The 17,609-nt window shown below is 43.4% G+C and overlaps 1 protein-coding gene across 2 annotated transcripts in view; it reads right to left on the bottom strand.

The window, feature by feature from the left end:
* SYTL3 (synaptotagmin like 3) overlaps nucleotides 1–17,609 on the bottom strand; it is a 459,450-nt gene that overhangs the window by 324,170 nt on the left and 117,671 nt on the right. For both annotated transcript variants that reach the window (XM_069234590.1, XM_069234589.1), the window contains exon 3: nucleotides 9,834–10,049. In XM_069234590.1, coding sequence (XP_069090691.1) covers nucleotides 9,834–10,049 — 216 coding nt within the window. The remainder of the gene's footprint in view (nucleotides 1–9,833; nucleotides 10,050–17,609) is intronic.

Here is a 17,609-nt window from a genome sequence, read left to right as displayed (position 1 = left end):
TACTGTAGTAGCTTCACACGTCTCCTAGTTCAGCCTAAGCTGCTCTGCTAAGCTACCATTATCTATCAGCCTAAGCTGCTAGACACCCTATACACTAATAAGGGATAACTGGGCCTGGTGCAAGGTGCAAGTACCCCTTGGTACTCACTACAAGCCAGTCCAGCCTCCTACATTGGTTGTGCAGCGGTGGGATAAGTGCTTTGAGACTACTTACCACTCTTGTCATTGTACTTTTCATAAGAGAAAAATATACAAAACAAGGTCAGTGTATATACACATAGCCAAAAAGTTTTGCATTTCCTCTTTTCACTCTTTTCTAAGTGCTGAAAAGTACTTCTAAACTTTCAAAAAGTTCTTAAAAGTTTAAAAAGTTTTTTTCTGTCTTTCCAAAAAAGTTCTGAAAACTTTTTTCTCTTTGTCTATCACTTTAACTCTCTCTAAAAATGTCTGGCACAGGCCAAAAAGTTGAACTGTCCAAACTTGCATATGATCACCTTAGCTGGAAAGGAGCAAGGAGTCTCTGCATAGAGAGAGGTTTGAGTGTAGGGAAGAATCCTTCCTTAGAACTGTTAATTAATATGCTTAGAGTACAGGATAAGGCCATAAGTGCCCAATCTGTAGAAAAAGTAGCTAATGGTTCTCAATCTGATCCAGGGACTCCCCCAGGAAAAGGTTCAGGAAAGAAACTTCTCAGCCTGCCCATTACTAGACAGTCTAGCATAGTTGGTACAGAGGTTGAATCACATCATACTGATGATGTGCTCTCACATTATGCTGGTAGCCAAGCTGTTAGGGTGCCCTCTGGAAGGGACAGGTCTCCTTCTGTTCATTCCCATCATACCTCTGTATCTAGAAATGTCCCTCCCACCCACCCTGATGACAGATTGTTAGAAAGGGAGCTCAATAGATTGAGAGTGGAGCAAACCAGACTGAAGCTCAAGAAGCAACAGCTGGATTTGGATAGACAGTCTTTAGAAATAGAGAGGGAAAGACAGAAGATGGGTTTAGATACCCATGGTGGCAGCAGCAGTATTCCCCATAGTCATCCTGCAAAAGAGCATGATTCCAGGAATCTGCACAAGATAGTTCCCCCTTATAAGGAGGGGGATGACATTAACAAGTGGTTTGCTGCACTTGAGAGGGCCTGTGCTGTACAGGATGTCCCTCAAAGGCAGTGGGCTGCTATCCTATGGCTATCATTTAGTGGAAAGGGTAGGGATAGACTCCTTACTGTGAAAGAAAATGATGCCAATAATTTTACAGTTCTTAAGAATGCACTCCTGGATGGTTATGGCTTAACCACTGAACAATACAGGATAAAGTTCAGAGAGACCAAAAAGGAGTCTTCACAAGACTGGGTTGATTTCATTGACCATTCAGTGAAGGCCTTGGAGGGGTGGTTACATGGCAGTAAAGTTACTGATTATGAAAGCCTGTATAACACAATCCTGAGAGAGCATATACTTAATAATTGTGTGTCTGATTTGTTGCACCAGTACCTGGTAGACTCTGATCTGACCTCTCCCCAAGAATTGGGAAAGAAGGCAGACAAATGGGTCAGAACAAGGGTGAACAGAAAAGTTCATACAGGGGGTGACAAAGATGGCAATAAGAAGAAAGATGGTGAAAAATCTCAAGATAAGCATGGGGATAAGGGTAAAACCAAAGATCCCACTTCAAATCTTAAACACTCTTCAGAGGGTGGGGATAAAACAAATTCTTCCTCTTCTTCCCAACCTGCACACATTAAAAAGCCTTGGTGCTTTGTGTGTAAAAACAGAGGCCATAGGCCAGGGGATAAGTCCTGTCCAGGTAAACCCCCTGAGCCTACCACCACTAATACATCAAGCTCTAGTGCCCCTAGCAGTAGTGGTACTAGTGGTGGGACTGCTGGCAACAGTCAAGCAAAGGGTGTAGTTGGGTTCACTTATGGGTCCATAGTGGAAACTGATGTAATCAGTCCCAAGACAGTTTCTGTCACACCTAGTGGCATTGGCCTTGCCACACTGGCTGCTTGTCCCCTTACAATGGATAAGTACAGGCAGACAGTTTCAATAAATGGTGTTGAGGCCTTGGCCTACAGGGACACAGGTGCCAGTTTCACTTTGGTGACTGAAAACCTAGTGCCCCCTGAACAACACATCATTGGACAACAGTATAAGATTATTGATGTTCATAACTCCACTAAATTTCTTCCCTTAGCTATAATTCAGTTTAGTTGGGGTGGAGTTACTGGCCCTAAGCAGGTGGTGGTATTACCTAGCTTACCTGTAGACTGTCTCTTAGGTAATGACCTAGAGGCCTCAGGTTGGGCTGATGTAGAGTTTTATGCCCATGCAGCCATGCTGGGCATCCCTGAGGAATTGTTCCCTCTCATTTCTACTGAAATGAAAAAGCAAAGGAGAGAAGGCCTGAAAACTCAGGATCCCTCTCCATCAACAGGTAAAAAGGGTATCACAGTATCCCCTAACCACCCTACCATTCAGGATACCATTCCTGTGGTGGGAGAAACCTCTCCTGGGGTGGCACCTGTTCCAAGGGAATCATCAGCTGGAAAAGCTGGACTCCCTGAGGTGGAAGTACCTCTCTGTGGGATAACTAACATTGGTGAGAAAAACAGCACCATTTTAGTTAACATGGAGCATCCCTCCAACCCTCCCAGAGAAACTTTAGTGCAGAAACCCTGCACTACCTCACAACACTTAGGACAGCATCCCTGCCCTAGTGTGGAGCTCATAGGACAGCATCCCTGCCCTGCTCCAACCCAAGAGAAACAGCATCCCTGTTCTCTCTTCCAGCCATATGGACAAAGTTTTTGCCCAGCTATGGCTTTTCTGAGACAGCATCCCTGTCTGGCATTTCCATCACTACAAATAGGTTCAGTGGACAATTCCCACTGCTCTAAACTAAAACTTACTGATAGAAACTCTGAAAATACATCTTCACATTGTTGCTTAGCTAAAAAACTTCAAACAGGGTGGTTTACATCCCCACAGGGAAGTAACCATATAGTGGATGATAAAGGGAGTAACCAGTCTATTGCAGAGCTACTCTCTACTTATCACCACTTAGACAATAAAGTCTCAACTGGCCAAGGTTAGCCTTATTGTCCTTCGTTTGGGGGGGGGGTTGTGTGAGAAGGTAGCCTCTTTCTAGCCTTGTTACCCCCACTTTTGGCCTGTTTGTGAGTGTATGTCAGGGTGTTTGTCACTGTTTTCACTGTCTCACTGGGATCCTGATAGCCAGGCCTCAGTGCTCATAGTGAAAACACTATGGTTTCAGTATGTTTGTTATGTGTCACTGGGATCCTGCTGGTCAGGACCCCAGTGCTCATAGGTTTGTGGCCTATATGTATGTGTCACTGGGACCCTGTCACACAGGGCCCCAGTGCTCATAGGTGTGCATGTATATGTTCCCTGTGTGGTGCCTAACTGTCTCACTGAGGCTCTGCTAACCAGAACCTCAGTGGTTATGCTCTCTCATTACTTTCAAATTGTCACTAACAGGCTAGTGACCATTTTTACCAATTTACATTGGCTTACTGGAACACCCTTATAATTCCCTAGTATATGGTACTAAGGTACCCAGGGTATTGGGGTTCCAGGAGATCCCTATGGGCTGCAGCATTTCTTTTGCCACCCATAGGGAGCTCTGACAATTCTTACACAGGCCTGCCACTGCAGCCTGAGTGAAATAACGTCCACGTTATTTCACAGCCATTTTACACTGCACTTAAGTAACTTATAAGTCACCTATATGTCTAACCTTTACCTGGTAAAGGTTAGGTGCAAAGTTACTTAGTGTGAGGGCACCCTGGCACTAGCCAAGGTGCCCCCACATTGTTCAGAGCCAATTCACTGAACTTTGTGAGTGCGGGGACACCATTACACGCGTGTACTACATATAGGTCACTACCTATATGTAGCTTCACCATGGTAACTCCGAATATGGCCATGTAACATGTCTATGATCATGGAATTGCCCCCTCTATGCCATCCTGGCATTGTTGGTACAATTCCATGATCCCAGTGGTCTGTAGCACAGACCCTGGTACTGCCAGACTGCCCTTCCTGAGGTTTCACTGCAGCTGCTGCTGCTGCCAACCCCTCAGACAGGCAGCTGCCCTCCTGGGGTCCAGCCAGGCCTGGCCCAGGATGGCAGAACAAAGAACTTCCTCTGAGAGAGGGTGTGACACCCTCTCCCTTTGGAAAATGGTGTGAAGGCAGGGGAGGAGTAGCCTCCCCCAGCCTCTGGAAATGCTTTGTTGGGCACAGATGTGCCCAATTCTGCATAAGCCAGTCTACACCGGTTCAGGGACCCCTTAGCCCCTGCTCTGGCGCGAAACTGGACAAAGGAAAGGGGAGTGACCACTCCCCTGACCTGCACCTCCCCTGGGAGGTGTCCAGAGCTCCTCCAGTGTGCTCCAGACCTCTGCCATCTTGGAAACGGAGGTGCTGCTGGCACACTGGACTGCTCTGAGTGGCCAGTGCCACCAAGTGACGTCAGAGACTCCTGCTGATAGGCTCCTTCAGGTGTTAGTAGCCTTTCCTCTCTCCTAGGTAGCCAAACCCTCTTTTCTGGCTATTTAGGGTCTCTGTCTCTGGGGAAACTTTAGATAACGAATGCATGAGCTCAGCCGAGTTCCTCTGCATCTCCCTCTTCACCTTCTGATAAGGAATCGACCGCTGACCGCGCTGGAAGCCTGCAAACCTGCAACATAGTAGCAAAGACGACTACTGCAACTCTGTAACGCTGATCCTGCCGCCTTCTCGACTGTTTTCCTGCTTGTGCATGCTGTGGGGGTAGTCTGCCTCCTCTCTGCACCAGAAGCTCCGAAGAAATCTCCCGTGGGTCGACGGAATCTTCCCCCTGCAACCGCAGGCACCAAAAAGCTGCATTACCGGTCCCTTGGGTCTCCTCTCAGCACGACGAGCGAGGTCCCTCGAATCCAGCGACACCGTCCAAGTGACCCCCACAGTCCAGTGACTCTTCAGCCCAAGTTTGGTGGAGGTAAGTCCTTGCCTCACCTCGCTGGGCTGCATTGCTGGGAACCGCGACTTTGCAAGCTACTCCGGCCCCTGTGCACTTCCGGCGGAAATCCTTCGTGCACAGCCAAGCCTGGGTCCACGGCACTCTAACCTGCATTGCACGACTTTCTAAGTTGGTCTCCGGCGACGTGGGACTCCTTTGTGCAACTTCGGCGAGCACCGTTTCACACATCCTCGTAGTGCCTGTTTCTGGCACTTCTCCGGGTGCTACCTGCTTCAGTGAGGGCTCTTTGTCTTGCTCGACGTCCCCTCTCTCTGCAGGTCCAATTTGCGACCTCCTGGTCCCTCCTGGGCCCCAGCAGCGTCCAAAAACGCCAAACGCACGATTTGCGTGTAGCAAGGCTTGTTGGCGTCCATCCGGCGGGAAAACACTTCTGCACGACTCTCCAAGGCGTGGGGGATCCATCCTCCAAAGGGGAAGTCTCTAGCCCTTGTCGTTCCTGCAGTATTCACAGTTCTTCAGCCTAGTAAGAGCTTCTTTGCACCAACCACTGGCATTTCTTGGGCATCTGCCCATCTCCGAGCTGCTTGTGACTTTTGGACTTGGTCCCCTTGTTCCACAGGTACCCTCAGTCAGGAATCCATCGTTGTTGCATTGCTGATTTGTGTTTTCCTTGCATTTTCCCTCTAACACGACTATTTTGTCCTTAGGGGAACTTTGGTGCACTTTGCACTCACTTTTCAGGGTCTTGGGGAGGGTTATTTTGCTAACTCTCACTATTTTCTAATAGTCCCAGCGACCCTCTACAAGGTCACATAGGTTTGGGGTCCATTCGTGGTTCGCATTCCACTTCTGGAGTATATGGTTTGTGTTGCCCCTATCCCTATGTTTCCCCATTGCGTCCTATTGTAACTATACATTGTTTGCACTGTTTTCTAAGACTATACTGCATATTTTTGCTATTGTGTATATATATCTTGTGTATATTTCCTATCCTCTCACTGAGGGTACACTCTAAGATACTTTGGCATATTGTCATAAAAATAAAGTACCTTTATTTTTAGTATAACTGTGTATTGTGTTTTCTTATGATATTGTGCATATGACACTAAGTGGTACTGTAGTAGCTTCACACGTCTCCTAGTTCAGCCTAAGCTGCTCTGCTAAGCTACCATTATCTATCAGCCTAAGCTGCTAGACACCCTATACACTAATAAGGGATAACTGGGCCTGGTGCAAGGTGCAAGTACCCCTTGGTACTCACTACAAGCCAGTCCAGCCTCCTACAGTGAGTTCTGTCTTTCAGAACATGTCTCTAGGAAAGACTTTAAAATTTAACAAATGAACAGTTCAACCCACACAAAAGAGTTATAAACATTTACAATCAACAAACTAGACACTTGCTTAAAATCAAACCCTACCACCACCAAATTGCTAGATCATGTTTCTATCTGCATAGAGTTACATGGGATATTTAGGGAAACGAGGGTGAGTAAACCACCCTTTATGCTACCTAAATGTGATGGTAAGAAAGCCGAAAAATATTAAGCAAATCCATCCATATCAAAAGAATTGTCTCTATCCCATGTTTCATGTAAACCCTTAAAAACCTTTAACTGAGAATCTTGCCTAGATGCTATTTTAACTGGGTGGGAAATCCTTTTGGGTCCCAAAGTTATCCTCCCTGATTGGAACTTGTGGGCACAGGAAACAGTCAGTCATTATCTAGGAGACTACGGGCTGAAATCTATTGGTCAGTTGAATAGAGGCTACTTGTTCCCCTCTAGCCAGTTCTCTATGCCCCCCAGACTGGCTTCTGACCTTGCTACTATGATGTAAGTCCTCAGATGGGTAAAATAGACCCAAAGGTAACACTTTAATACACGGAGGGCGAGTACTAACAAAGGACATCTGCTGTACCAACAGTCCTGCTATGTCCAGTTGATGAAAGTTAATAATGATGCAGTCCTCCTCTTCCATTTTCTTCTTCAGTCCTACCCATCTCACTCTTCCGGTCATGTTGATAGGTGAAGACACGTGTTGATTATCCCGATCAATGGCAGCATGCCTACCAGAATTGCCACCAATGGGATGGATTTGGGAGGGAGCTGCATTCTTACACTATTTGCCAGGATCCCTTTCTGAATGGGTGGATAGTGTTTAAAGGACATCTGAGTACCAATATTGTTATGAGAGGGACCAGCCAAAGGGAGAAGTGATACCTTCCCCCTACCCACCTTGGTTTTCTAATACATCGGTTTTCAGTTGTATTTATTTTCGTCATAGAAACAGACTTATATCCTTGATTTTCTTCAGGAGTCTCATTAGGTTTGGAGCAACATAGCAGGTTATGTGATAAATGCAGTAAAATCCTAGTGCTCACATTATGCCTCTTGGGGGCCATTATACAGTTGACCAGATTGATCAGGAGCCTTTGGTAAGTTCCCTGTTATTACTGGATCTAGGTTAGCAACAGAGGCAACACAGGCTTCTAAACTCCTAGCTTTGCCTGAAACCTCCAGTTGGACCCATTTCCATTTTTTTTAAATAAAAAAAGATATTATACCTTTTTAAAGATATTAAATACATTATTTTGTTAAACCCAGCAAAAATATCTAATTCTAAGTATATGAGATAATAAAGCCTAAAAAAACTCTCTTTCTCTCTCACTTTCTTTCTCTTTTTCTGTCTCACTTCCAGTCAATTTCTACCACTCACACACTGACTTAGACACTTACACACCTACTCACAGACCCACTCAGACACTCACAAACCCTCACAGACCCACTCAGACACTCAGGCACCCACTCACAGACCCACTGACACCCTCATGCACCTTCTCACAGACCCGTGCACACACTGATGCACCCACTAAAACACTGATGTATGCACTTTCACACCAACAGACAATCTAACAGCCACCCTCACCCCCAGATACACTCTCTCACACCTATTCCACACCCAGAGAAGCAGCAGCTAACTCCCTCTGCACACAGCGAAAGGGCTGTGCACAGTGCTGGTTTGGGTGGTTAGGGAGTGTTGGCTGCAGGGTCTGGCTGCAGGCCAGGTCCTGCGGGCAACCTCCCCTGCCCATGGGTGAAGGACGTGCGCAATCGGGTGCTTCTAGGGGGTTCGCCTCAGGGCCTGGCCTTTGGAAAACCACCGCTGCACACGGCCGAAGGCTGTGCGTGGCAGTGGTTGGATTAACGTATAGTAATTAAAATTACTATACGTTAAAAAAACATAGAAAATCACTGAAAAAACAAAAGGTTACAGGGACGTTATAGTTGGAAATAGATTTTTTTTTAAAACACAGAAATTCACTTTAAAAACCAAAGGTTATAGGGACGTTATAGTTAGGCTCACATTTTAAACGTACCAAACCACAGAAATTCACCAGTTATAGGTAAAGTTAGCTCATGTAACTATAACTTGTGCCCTAAGGTAACTATAACCCATGCCCCGCATGCACTGCTAATTACCCCACAAATTACGGCAATCATGCCATCTTTCATAACATAATTGATAATATCAATATAATATTTGCGGTAACATTTTTTAATGAAAAAACTGGATTGCGAGTTTTTTTTTGTTATTTTGTGACTTTTGAGCTTTATCAAGGCTAAAAATGAACATGTATTAACTCATGTATAGCATTAAAGCATTTAGGGGCATATTTATAAGCCCATAGTGCCACCTTGTGCCACATTTGCAGCATTTATTTTGACAAAAATGTGGCTTTAAGGTGGCATTTCCCACATGCCATATTTACAAAGTGGTGCAATGCTTACATTGCGCCACTTTGTACCCCCTTGCACCACATTATGCCAGTGCCAGGCATAATGTATGAAAGGGGAGAGTTCCGGCGAAAGGGAGGCAGAAAAAATGGCACAAAGAAATCGAGGGATATTGGAACGGATTTCAAGAGGCTGGAGAAAGAGGTAGGTCCTAAATTGGCAGATAAATAGATTATTTCTGTTTTGTAATACTTTAGCATATGTCATCTAATAGCCATTCAGTGATGCATGTCTGTTAGACATTTGTGTATGTAGGTGGGAACTGAAGAGGAGAAACAAGAGTGTCATCGGTCAAAACATAAGCCAAAGGAAGTGATGAGTCAGCCAAGGGATGAGTTATAAAGGGAAGAAAGGTGTGAAGGTTCCGGGAGTGATCTGTATTAGGGGTGACAGGGTGGAGAGCAAGTAACACCAAGGCACCGGGAAAGAACAATTAGAGAAACAGTATGCAAACCAACGGAATGTCTAATTCTAAGTTTGGATAGTGCAACAACAGGTAAGGGGTGATCAACAGTGTCAAATATGGCAGAAAGAGGAAGACGTATGAGAATAGAGTAGAGGTGATTGTGGTGGGCACCGGCTGGGAAATTGGACACATTGGGAAAATTATTGTTCCTATGTAGTGTACGACGTTGGATCTACTGTCCAACTCAAGTGATATGCCTGAACTTGAAACAATACTGGATTTAAATTGCCTTAAATTATAACTGAGTCTTCCCTTTTCCCCTACTTGAAGTATCTCCCGAAGTAATTTGTTCCAATAACTCTTTACGGGTCTGCATTTACTACGGCACAGTATATACTGAATGCAACTCCCAAAGGTCTGGTATACTCTATAAAAGCTGTACAAATAAGATAAGCTATACAATAATAAGTGCAAACTGAATTAGAGACTTAGGTGGTAGGACAATTATGAAATATAATTTTTGGTCAATAAATAGTCGTACATTTTGCTTGTTGGATTGATGTACTTTTAATCGCATCCCTAGGGTACAGTGTTAGAATTCTGATGAAACAACAATGTAAGTCTAAACCCGTGTTTCTTACCCCATGGCATGGCAGACAGTGCATTTCCAAATCTGAAGCCCAAAGCAGACACGACAATCGGAGCACACTCGATGGCTGCACCCTTCACACACCGCACCCCGGTTCATCATCCGTCCCAGTGATTTCTGGCACCGAGCACAGGATCTCTCTTTGTATTCCTTCCCTGCATTTTTTGCCCCTTTCCACCGAAGTTGCTGCAGCTGCATTTTCAATGTCCTGCATAAATTGCAAACAAAAGCCATAGTCAATGGAAATTCTATTCCAGGATCTCCGATCATACCCACGCTTACTCTCTGACCATAAGAACTTTAAATGTATGTGCAATACACAAAATAGAATACACTGCATCTGAAATAGTCCTGCTTCTGCCCCAGTCATACTCGATTGCAACAATTTATTGACAGCTCTAGACTGAATTTATTTGAAGTAGATTTACTAGGGAACTCAAGACACGCAAAGGAAAATTGTGCACACTCCAATAAGAAACTTCATATGCGGAAAAACATTTACAAAAAATGGAAGCTGCAATTTTGCAAATTCTGCAAGTTAAGAATTTTCTACAATACTGTGCTAGTTGTGACACAATCAGATATGCAGAGGTATCATACAGTTATTACAAATACCAGTAAACATTCAAATCAATTGAGGTGTTAAACACACCTACAAAAAAGTGACATTATCTGATCACAGTGACATATCCTTTTAGGTCTTCTATTTTTGAAAGAAAAAGGAAAACACATTTTCTGCATCTCCTCTGGCCCCTCAGGCATGGGCAAGGGGCATGCACAGTAGGGCTTGGCTGCCTGCAGGGGGTTGTGTGCAGGGCTCAGCAGTTTGGGTGGGGTGGGTCGCCTGCAGCCACCCGCTTCCACTGGCATGATTAAAAGACATGTGCAGCAGAGGTTCCCGCAGCTGCAGGAGATTCAGCGCAGGGCCTGAGTGAATGCCATGCCCTGAGGCCAACGCATCCGCTGGCTGTGCACAGCCAAAGTGTTAGCTGCAGGCTGCCCAACAGGCAATGGGCGTTAGCCCAAGTATGAACATGATAAAATAAAACTGAATTTCACTGCAAAAACTAAGGATAAAAAGAATGTTATAATTAAGACCCATATTTATACTTTTTTTAGCGCCACATTTGCATCATTTTTGACGCAAAAGTGGCGCAAACTTACAAAATACAATCGTATTTTGTAAGTTTGCGCCACTTTTGCGTCAAAAAGCGGTGCAAATGGGGCACTAAAAAACTATAAATATGGGCCTAATTGTTTAAATGAGTTAAAAACTAATGCTTAAAAAACAAAATACCACTGCTATTCACCAGTTATAGTTCAGTGAGCTAACTATAATTTGTACCCCGCCCTGTAACACTCATGATCTCACTTATTACATCACTCAAACGAGACCACTGGTAACATCTTAAATTATATCATTGATAACCTCATGACATCATGCATTCATAAGGACAGATAGGGTTTGTGATCCTGAGTAATTCAACATGCTACACCTCTTCCTAATTTTCTGTCATCAATCATATAATAATGGATATAACATTTGACCAAATGCTGGACACACACCACATTGGGCAAGTTACCCACTTTTGGTGGCTGTTACCTTCTTTTTACTCATAATCATCCACTTAACAAATAATATTTCTAAATGTCTTTATAGACTTTAATGCGATCAACCTCTTTTCAAACCTTGAACACCTTCATAAAGAGTTTGTACAATATTCACCTAAATACGATAATTCTCGCAAAGACTTTTGCTTGACCCTCAATTTTAAATATATGCATTTATCACTTAAAAGATACTTTCTGCCAGGCCCTATGGGCAACCCTCCATAATTTGCTAAAATAACTTACACACATTCCTAAGATGGGCACAGTGATACACAAACCTAGAGCCATGCTTACTACCCCAGAGTGAGTTAAACCATCCGTAAGTGGCTCACTCCTACCTTCTACAATATTGAGCAATGCCATAAATTTTTTAGCAAAGTTCTGTAAATAAAATTCCACACTATATAAACATCCTTGTAACATACAATTTATCTATAACACTATATTACAACTAGTTAACATAGGCACATACCCAGACATCCATTGGTGAAAATTTATTTTGTCAACAGAAGGTTCAGTTTTTTAACCAATGTTTTGCAACAGCTTTGAGCTTTAAGCCACAATCTACCTAGTTTGAAACATGCTTGTGAAACTCACATCAGGTGCACTCAGCCATGACCTTGTTTGGCAATTCAAACTTCATCGGTTTGTAAATGGTGCACCATAGAACCACACTTGCCCTCAGGGCTTATGTTATTTCTATTATATGCACCTACACACAAGTTATAGTTAGCTCAGTAAAACATTAAACCAGCAAATTTCAGTGGGACTGTGTTTTTATCTCATTTCAAGACTCAACTATGAAGTCACCTTAACCTTTGTTTTTTGAGTCAATACATCTGTGTATTATATATCATAATATGTTTCTCATATTATGATAGTGTCCTTTTCATACAAGTAATGTGTAATAGTGTTTACCTAGGTATAGCATTCTTGTACATATATCTGCGGTGTATAAGGCTGTACAAATTCCAATGATTCTTCTCACTATACATCAGCATCCTAAGGTCCTCAATACCTTGTTTTGTTTCAGGCAGAGAGGGCATTTTTTCGCATCTGGGATGTCATTTCTCCAATGAATGTGGCCAAACACAGCCAGCTGCAGATAATGGTTTGTGCTAGCTGACAGAGGCTTTCCTTGGCTGCAGCTATGCAATAGCTGTATTCCACTTCTCTTAGTGACATATTGTTTCCCTGCTAGCAAATTGCTTTGTAAGAAAGAGAAATAGATTTACTATTATGCTATCTTTTTTTTTATTCCTCGCTAGTTGAATATAAATATAGCAACCATGTTGGAACAGTATCCTACATTCTCTGATGTTTTACCATTCCAAGATTCTACCATGTTTTTAATCAGTCTGTGAGCAGCTTGGCAGCACTCACGAGAAAGCATTAACAAAATAATCTGAAAAATTGATGTTATAGGAGAGACAGCAATCTTATTTTTCTGTAGCATTCATTTTTCAGATGCTTTTATCTGTACTCACTCTACAGTACACAAACACTGGCAAAGCCATTCACACATCATGCAAGTGTCAACTAAAGAGTAAAATAAAAGGCTTGTCTTGAATGAACCCATCTCTTTACCCTAAGCAGTGAGACCGAGACCAGGTCATTGGAATAATCTAGTCTAGAAAAAAGAGAAAATAATGACCAGGGTAAAAGAGAAAAAATACACAAGCCACACTAATAGAGGAAGGGTGTCTCCTTACTTTGTAATAGCATGGCTTTTCCCTCACCTCCCTTTGGATTTTTACAGAGATACCATCTCTTTGCCTCTTCTTTTTCTGGCAGTGTCTTTCTACTGTGACATATATGCTCCTCATATTTTACCAGCCTTCCATGCTTGGAAAATAAGTTAGGTTAATATTAGCCCGTGGGGAAGCCCATGCTGTGGAGCTAAGCCAAACATTGATTACTTTTGGTATTGAGTTTTCTCATCTTTTATTTAATCCTGGTTATAGTCTGGTTTAAGAAAGGACCACCACAAGCTGAAAACTGGTAGATGGATGGTATGCATATTAAATGCCTCATTTACGAAACGGAGAGAGCACTAGAACATGGTTATGGTGTTCTGTCAACCAGAAACAGATGTAAATGGTTCATGTGCAGATAACAGTACACACAATATTTAGATGCAGATCACCTCACTGTGACTTCAACTGTAGGTGGCACGGCCTTTAAACTCCGTTTATCAAATCATTGAATACCAGCATACTTAAAACACCAGGCCATATCACCAATGATCATTCACCATTATCTTGATATGAATTTGAAACGTTTTGGTATCTCTTCAAAGAATGACCACAACAAGCAGGAAGTTTTTCCAGTCAGTGTCTGATGATTCCTTTGTATCCTGGAAACTATTAACTTAGAAGGCATTAGTCTTTAAATGGTTTTTAGTATATAATGAGAACTTGAAAAGAAGTACCCACATTAAAGGTTAATGTAGATTTTCCTAGTTTATGACGGAAAGTCTTAATTTTATTAAAGACACGGAGGCGAGTATTATGCGTTTCTTTTCTTGATTTATTTATACAGCAGCAGTCAAGAAGAACTACAAATCCCATGAGGCTAAGACAGACAGCCAATGGGATTGAAAAAGTAGTATGCTAATATGACAACCAATAGGAACTACCCCATACCATTATGACGTCACTTGACTGCAAGCAGCCCTCTTTTCTTGCGAATAGTCAATCATTGAAAAATAATGGGAATAGAGAACAAAGGATAAACAATGCCATGAGGAAAGCAAAAACGTCAGAACAAAAGTCAAGTATCCTGTAAAGGAAGGGATGTTTCCTTAAATCCGAGGGATACGATTCCAAACTTGAAGTGAGTGGGAGCTCCATGTGATGCCAGGAGGTCCAATTAGGATGCTGGTTGCGTAGTTGGCGCTGGAAAGAAGAGAGGGAGAGAAAACCAAGTTAATCCAGAGGTGGGATAATACTCGCCTCTATGTCTTTAATAAAATTAAGACTTTCCGTCATAAACTAGGAAAATCTACATTTTATGACAAGACCGGAGGCTCCTATTATGCGAGTTTAAAGCATATTAATTACATTTAACGAAACATTATCAACAGGCTTGCAATAAAAAACTCGAAAGGTATTATCACTGGACCAGTCTGCAGACTTGAGAATATCCTCCAAACGAGAACCTGCCCAGAAGGCCTTGGAAGCCATAGCCCCTCTGGCAGAGTGAGCTCCAAATCTGGAAATATCTATGCCCGCTAAAGACATGATCAATCTAACCCAACGCGCTAAAGTGGCTGATGAAACCGGGTTATGAGGTTTCCTGAAAGAAATAAGAAGTTGGGAAGAGGATGTTCTCAACTCTGCAGTTCTTTGTTCATAAACTTTGAGACATTGGCCTACACATAACTTCGGATGTTGAGGGAAATAAGGATAGAAAACGGACGATAAGTTGGTCTTGGTACGTCGAACAACCGAGAACAACACCCCCGAAGGAGTGAATTGGCGGTTGGAGATGTCCAATGCTTTGACATCCGATAGACGTTTAATAGAAATTAAACAGAATAACATTGTAAGTTTGGCAGATAACATTTTTAGTGATAAGATTGAGTTGTCTGGTAAAGAGTTCAAATACTTTAGAACAACATTAACATCCCACAAGTTATTGTACTTCGGTAGAGGAGGTTTGGAAAATGTTACTCCCTTTAGTAATCTGCATACCAGCGGGTGTTCGCCGACCGGTTTCCCATTGACGTGTGTATGGTTAGAGGAAATAGCTGATCTGTAAAGGTTGATAGTATGGAAAGCTTTGCCTTTGCTGGCTTCTGCGGCCAAGAAATTGACTATAAATATTATATCTGTTGAAAAGGGATTAATGTGCCTTCCCAAACACCAGCCGTCCCATAAAGACCAGGCTGCCTTGTATGCTTTCTTGGTGCCAGGGGCCCAGGAATTTGCGATGTATTGAGAAGCTTCTGACGAAATGAAAGGGAAAGGTTGGGAATTCCTGAAATCTTCCAGGCGGATAGAATAAGGAGATTGTCCGAAATGAGGGGGTGAGGACGATGAAGAGGGTCTAGGAGTAAATCTGGGAAGGGCTGGATTAGCAGGGGAAAATCCACTGAAAGTTCCAGTAAAATAGGGTACCATACCTGGGATTGCCAAAACTGAACTATCAGAATAAGAGAGGCCTGTTGACGTCTGGTTTGTGCTAAGACTCTGTTGATCATGATAAAAGGGGGAAAGGCGTAATTGAGCGCATGAGACCAATCTTGCAAGAAAGCATCTGATGCTAAGGCTAATGGATCTGGGCGCCAACTGTAAAATCGAGGAAGCTGTGTGTTGAGACGGGATGCAAAAAGGTCTATGGAGAGCGGACCCTGTGGAAAACTGAAGGATGAAGTTTCCAATCGCTGGAATCTCGAAGATGACGAGAATGCCAGTCTGCCACTGAATTGAGGGCCCCTGGAAGATATTCTGCATGAACCGAAAGATGGTTTGTAAGGCAAAATTCCCAAAAACTCTTGGCCAAATCCGCCAGAGGTTTGGACCTTGTGCCTCCAAGATGATTTATGTACCTGACTGCGGATATATTGTCCATTCTGAGAAGGATTGCACGATGTACCTTGTGTTTTGCCAAGCTTCTGATTGCAAAGGAGCCGGCAAGCATCTCTAAACAATTGATGTGCAATTTGGACTCCTCGATAGACCATGTACCCCCAGTCGAGATGGGACCACACCGGGCCCCCCAGCCTAGAAGGCTTGCATCGGATTCTAACACAAGATCTGGGGCTGACGGAAAAATACTTTTTCCGTTCCAAGCATCTAAATGGTCTATCCACCACTGAAGCTCTGTGCGAGATTCAAGATCTAAGGGCACGAAGTCGGAATAAGACAGCCCTTTCCTTAAGTGCTGGATCTTTAGCCTTTGGAGTGATCGGTAATGGAGGGGACCTGGAAATATCGCTTGGATGGAAGAGGAAAGCAGACCTACTATTCGAGCTAAAGTTCTGAGAGAGATGAGAGAAGTGCGAAGAATCTGAAGAATTTCCGACTTTATGGATTTTATTTTCGTTGTAGGAAGAAGAAGAGTAGCGGAAATGGAATTGATCTGGAAACCCAGGAATTCTAGGACTTGGGAGGGAGTTAGGAGAGATTTTTCTCTGTTTATTATGAAACCGAGGCCCTCTAAGAGAGAACAAGTGATCTGCAAATGGAGTAGCAGAGTTTGGGGAGACTGATTCATGATGAGGATATTGTCTAAGTAGATTAGGAGCCTTATACCCTGAGCACTTAGATGAGCAACTACGGGCTTGAGAAGCTTGGTGAAACACCAAGGGGCAGACGATAGACCGAAGGGTAGAGAGGTAAAGTGATACGTTTGATCTAACCATAGGAACTACAGAAATTGTCTGGAATCTGGATGTACAGGAACCATTAGGTAAGCGTCCTGAAGGTCCAGTCTGACCATCCAATCGTATTGGAGAAGTATATCTCTGAGATGAAGAATTGTCTCCATTTTGAAATGTCGGTATACCACAAACCGATTGAAATGTTTTAAGTTGATGACCGGACGCATCTTTTTGTTTTTGTTTTGAACTAGGAAAATTGGACTGGTAAATCCCAAGGGATGAGGGCGAGTGATTGAAATCGCTTGTTTTTGTAAGAGAGAGCTTACCTCGGCAGATATCAACTCGTTCATTTCTGCAGAGAAATGGGGAAGAGGGGGAAAACATTTTTGCACCGGGGTAGAGTAAAACTCTATGCTGTAACCCTGTACTGTGTTTAGAACCCACACATCTGCTGTAATTGTTAACCAATTTGAGAGAAAATGGAAATACGACCCCCTGTTGGAAGGAGAGCAACTTGAGGGCTTACCTGTAGGGTTGGAGGCTCTAGTATGTCTGAAGGACCTGGCACGATAACCTCTGCCACGTTGGGGGTAGAATTGAGGTCTGAAGTCTTGTTGGTAGGAATTATAGTACGCTCTGGAGCCTTGATTGGAGAAACCACGGCCGGTAAAGCGGCCCCTGCCTCTACCGGCCCTGGCAAAAACCCGTTGGTTAAACATCTTCCTCATGGATTGTTGGGCTTTATCCAGTGAGGTAAAAGTGGCTACATACTTGCCGAGGTCCTTTATGAAGGAATCCCCGAACAGTTGTCCCTCAGTATGGATCTGAGGA

The sequence above is a fragment of the Pleurodeles waltl genome, chromosome 5 (genome assembly GCF_031143425.1).
Source record: "Pleurodeles waltl isolate 20211129_DDA chromosome 5, aPleWal1.hap1.20221129, whole genome shotgun sequence".
NCBI lineage: Eukaryota > Metazoa > Chordata > Amphibia > Caudata > Salamandridae > Pleurodeles > Pleurodeles waltl.
Note: the sequence above shows the minus strand (reverse complement) of the source record. Positions and strands in the feature narration are given on the sequence as shown.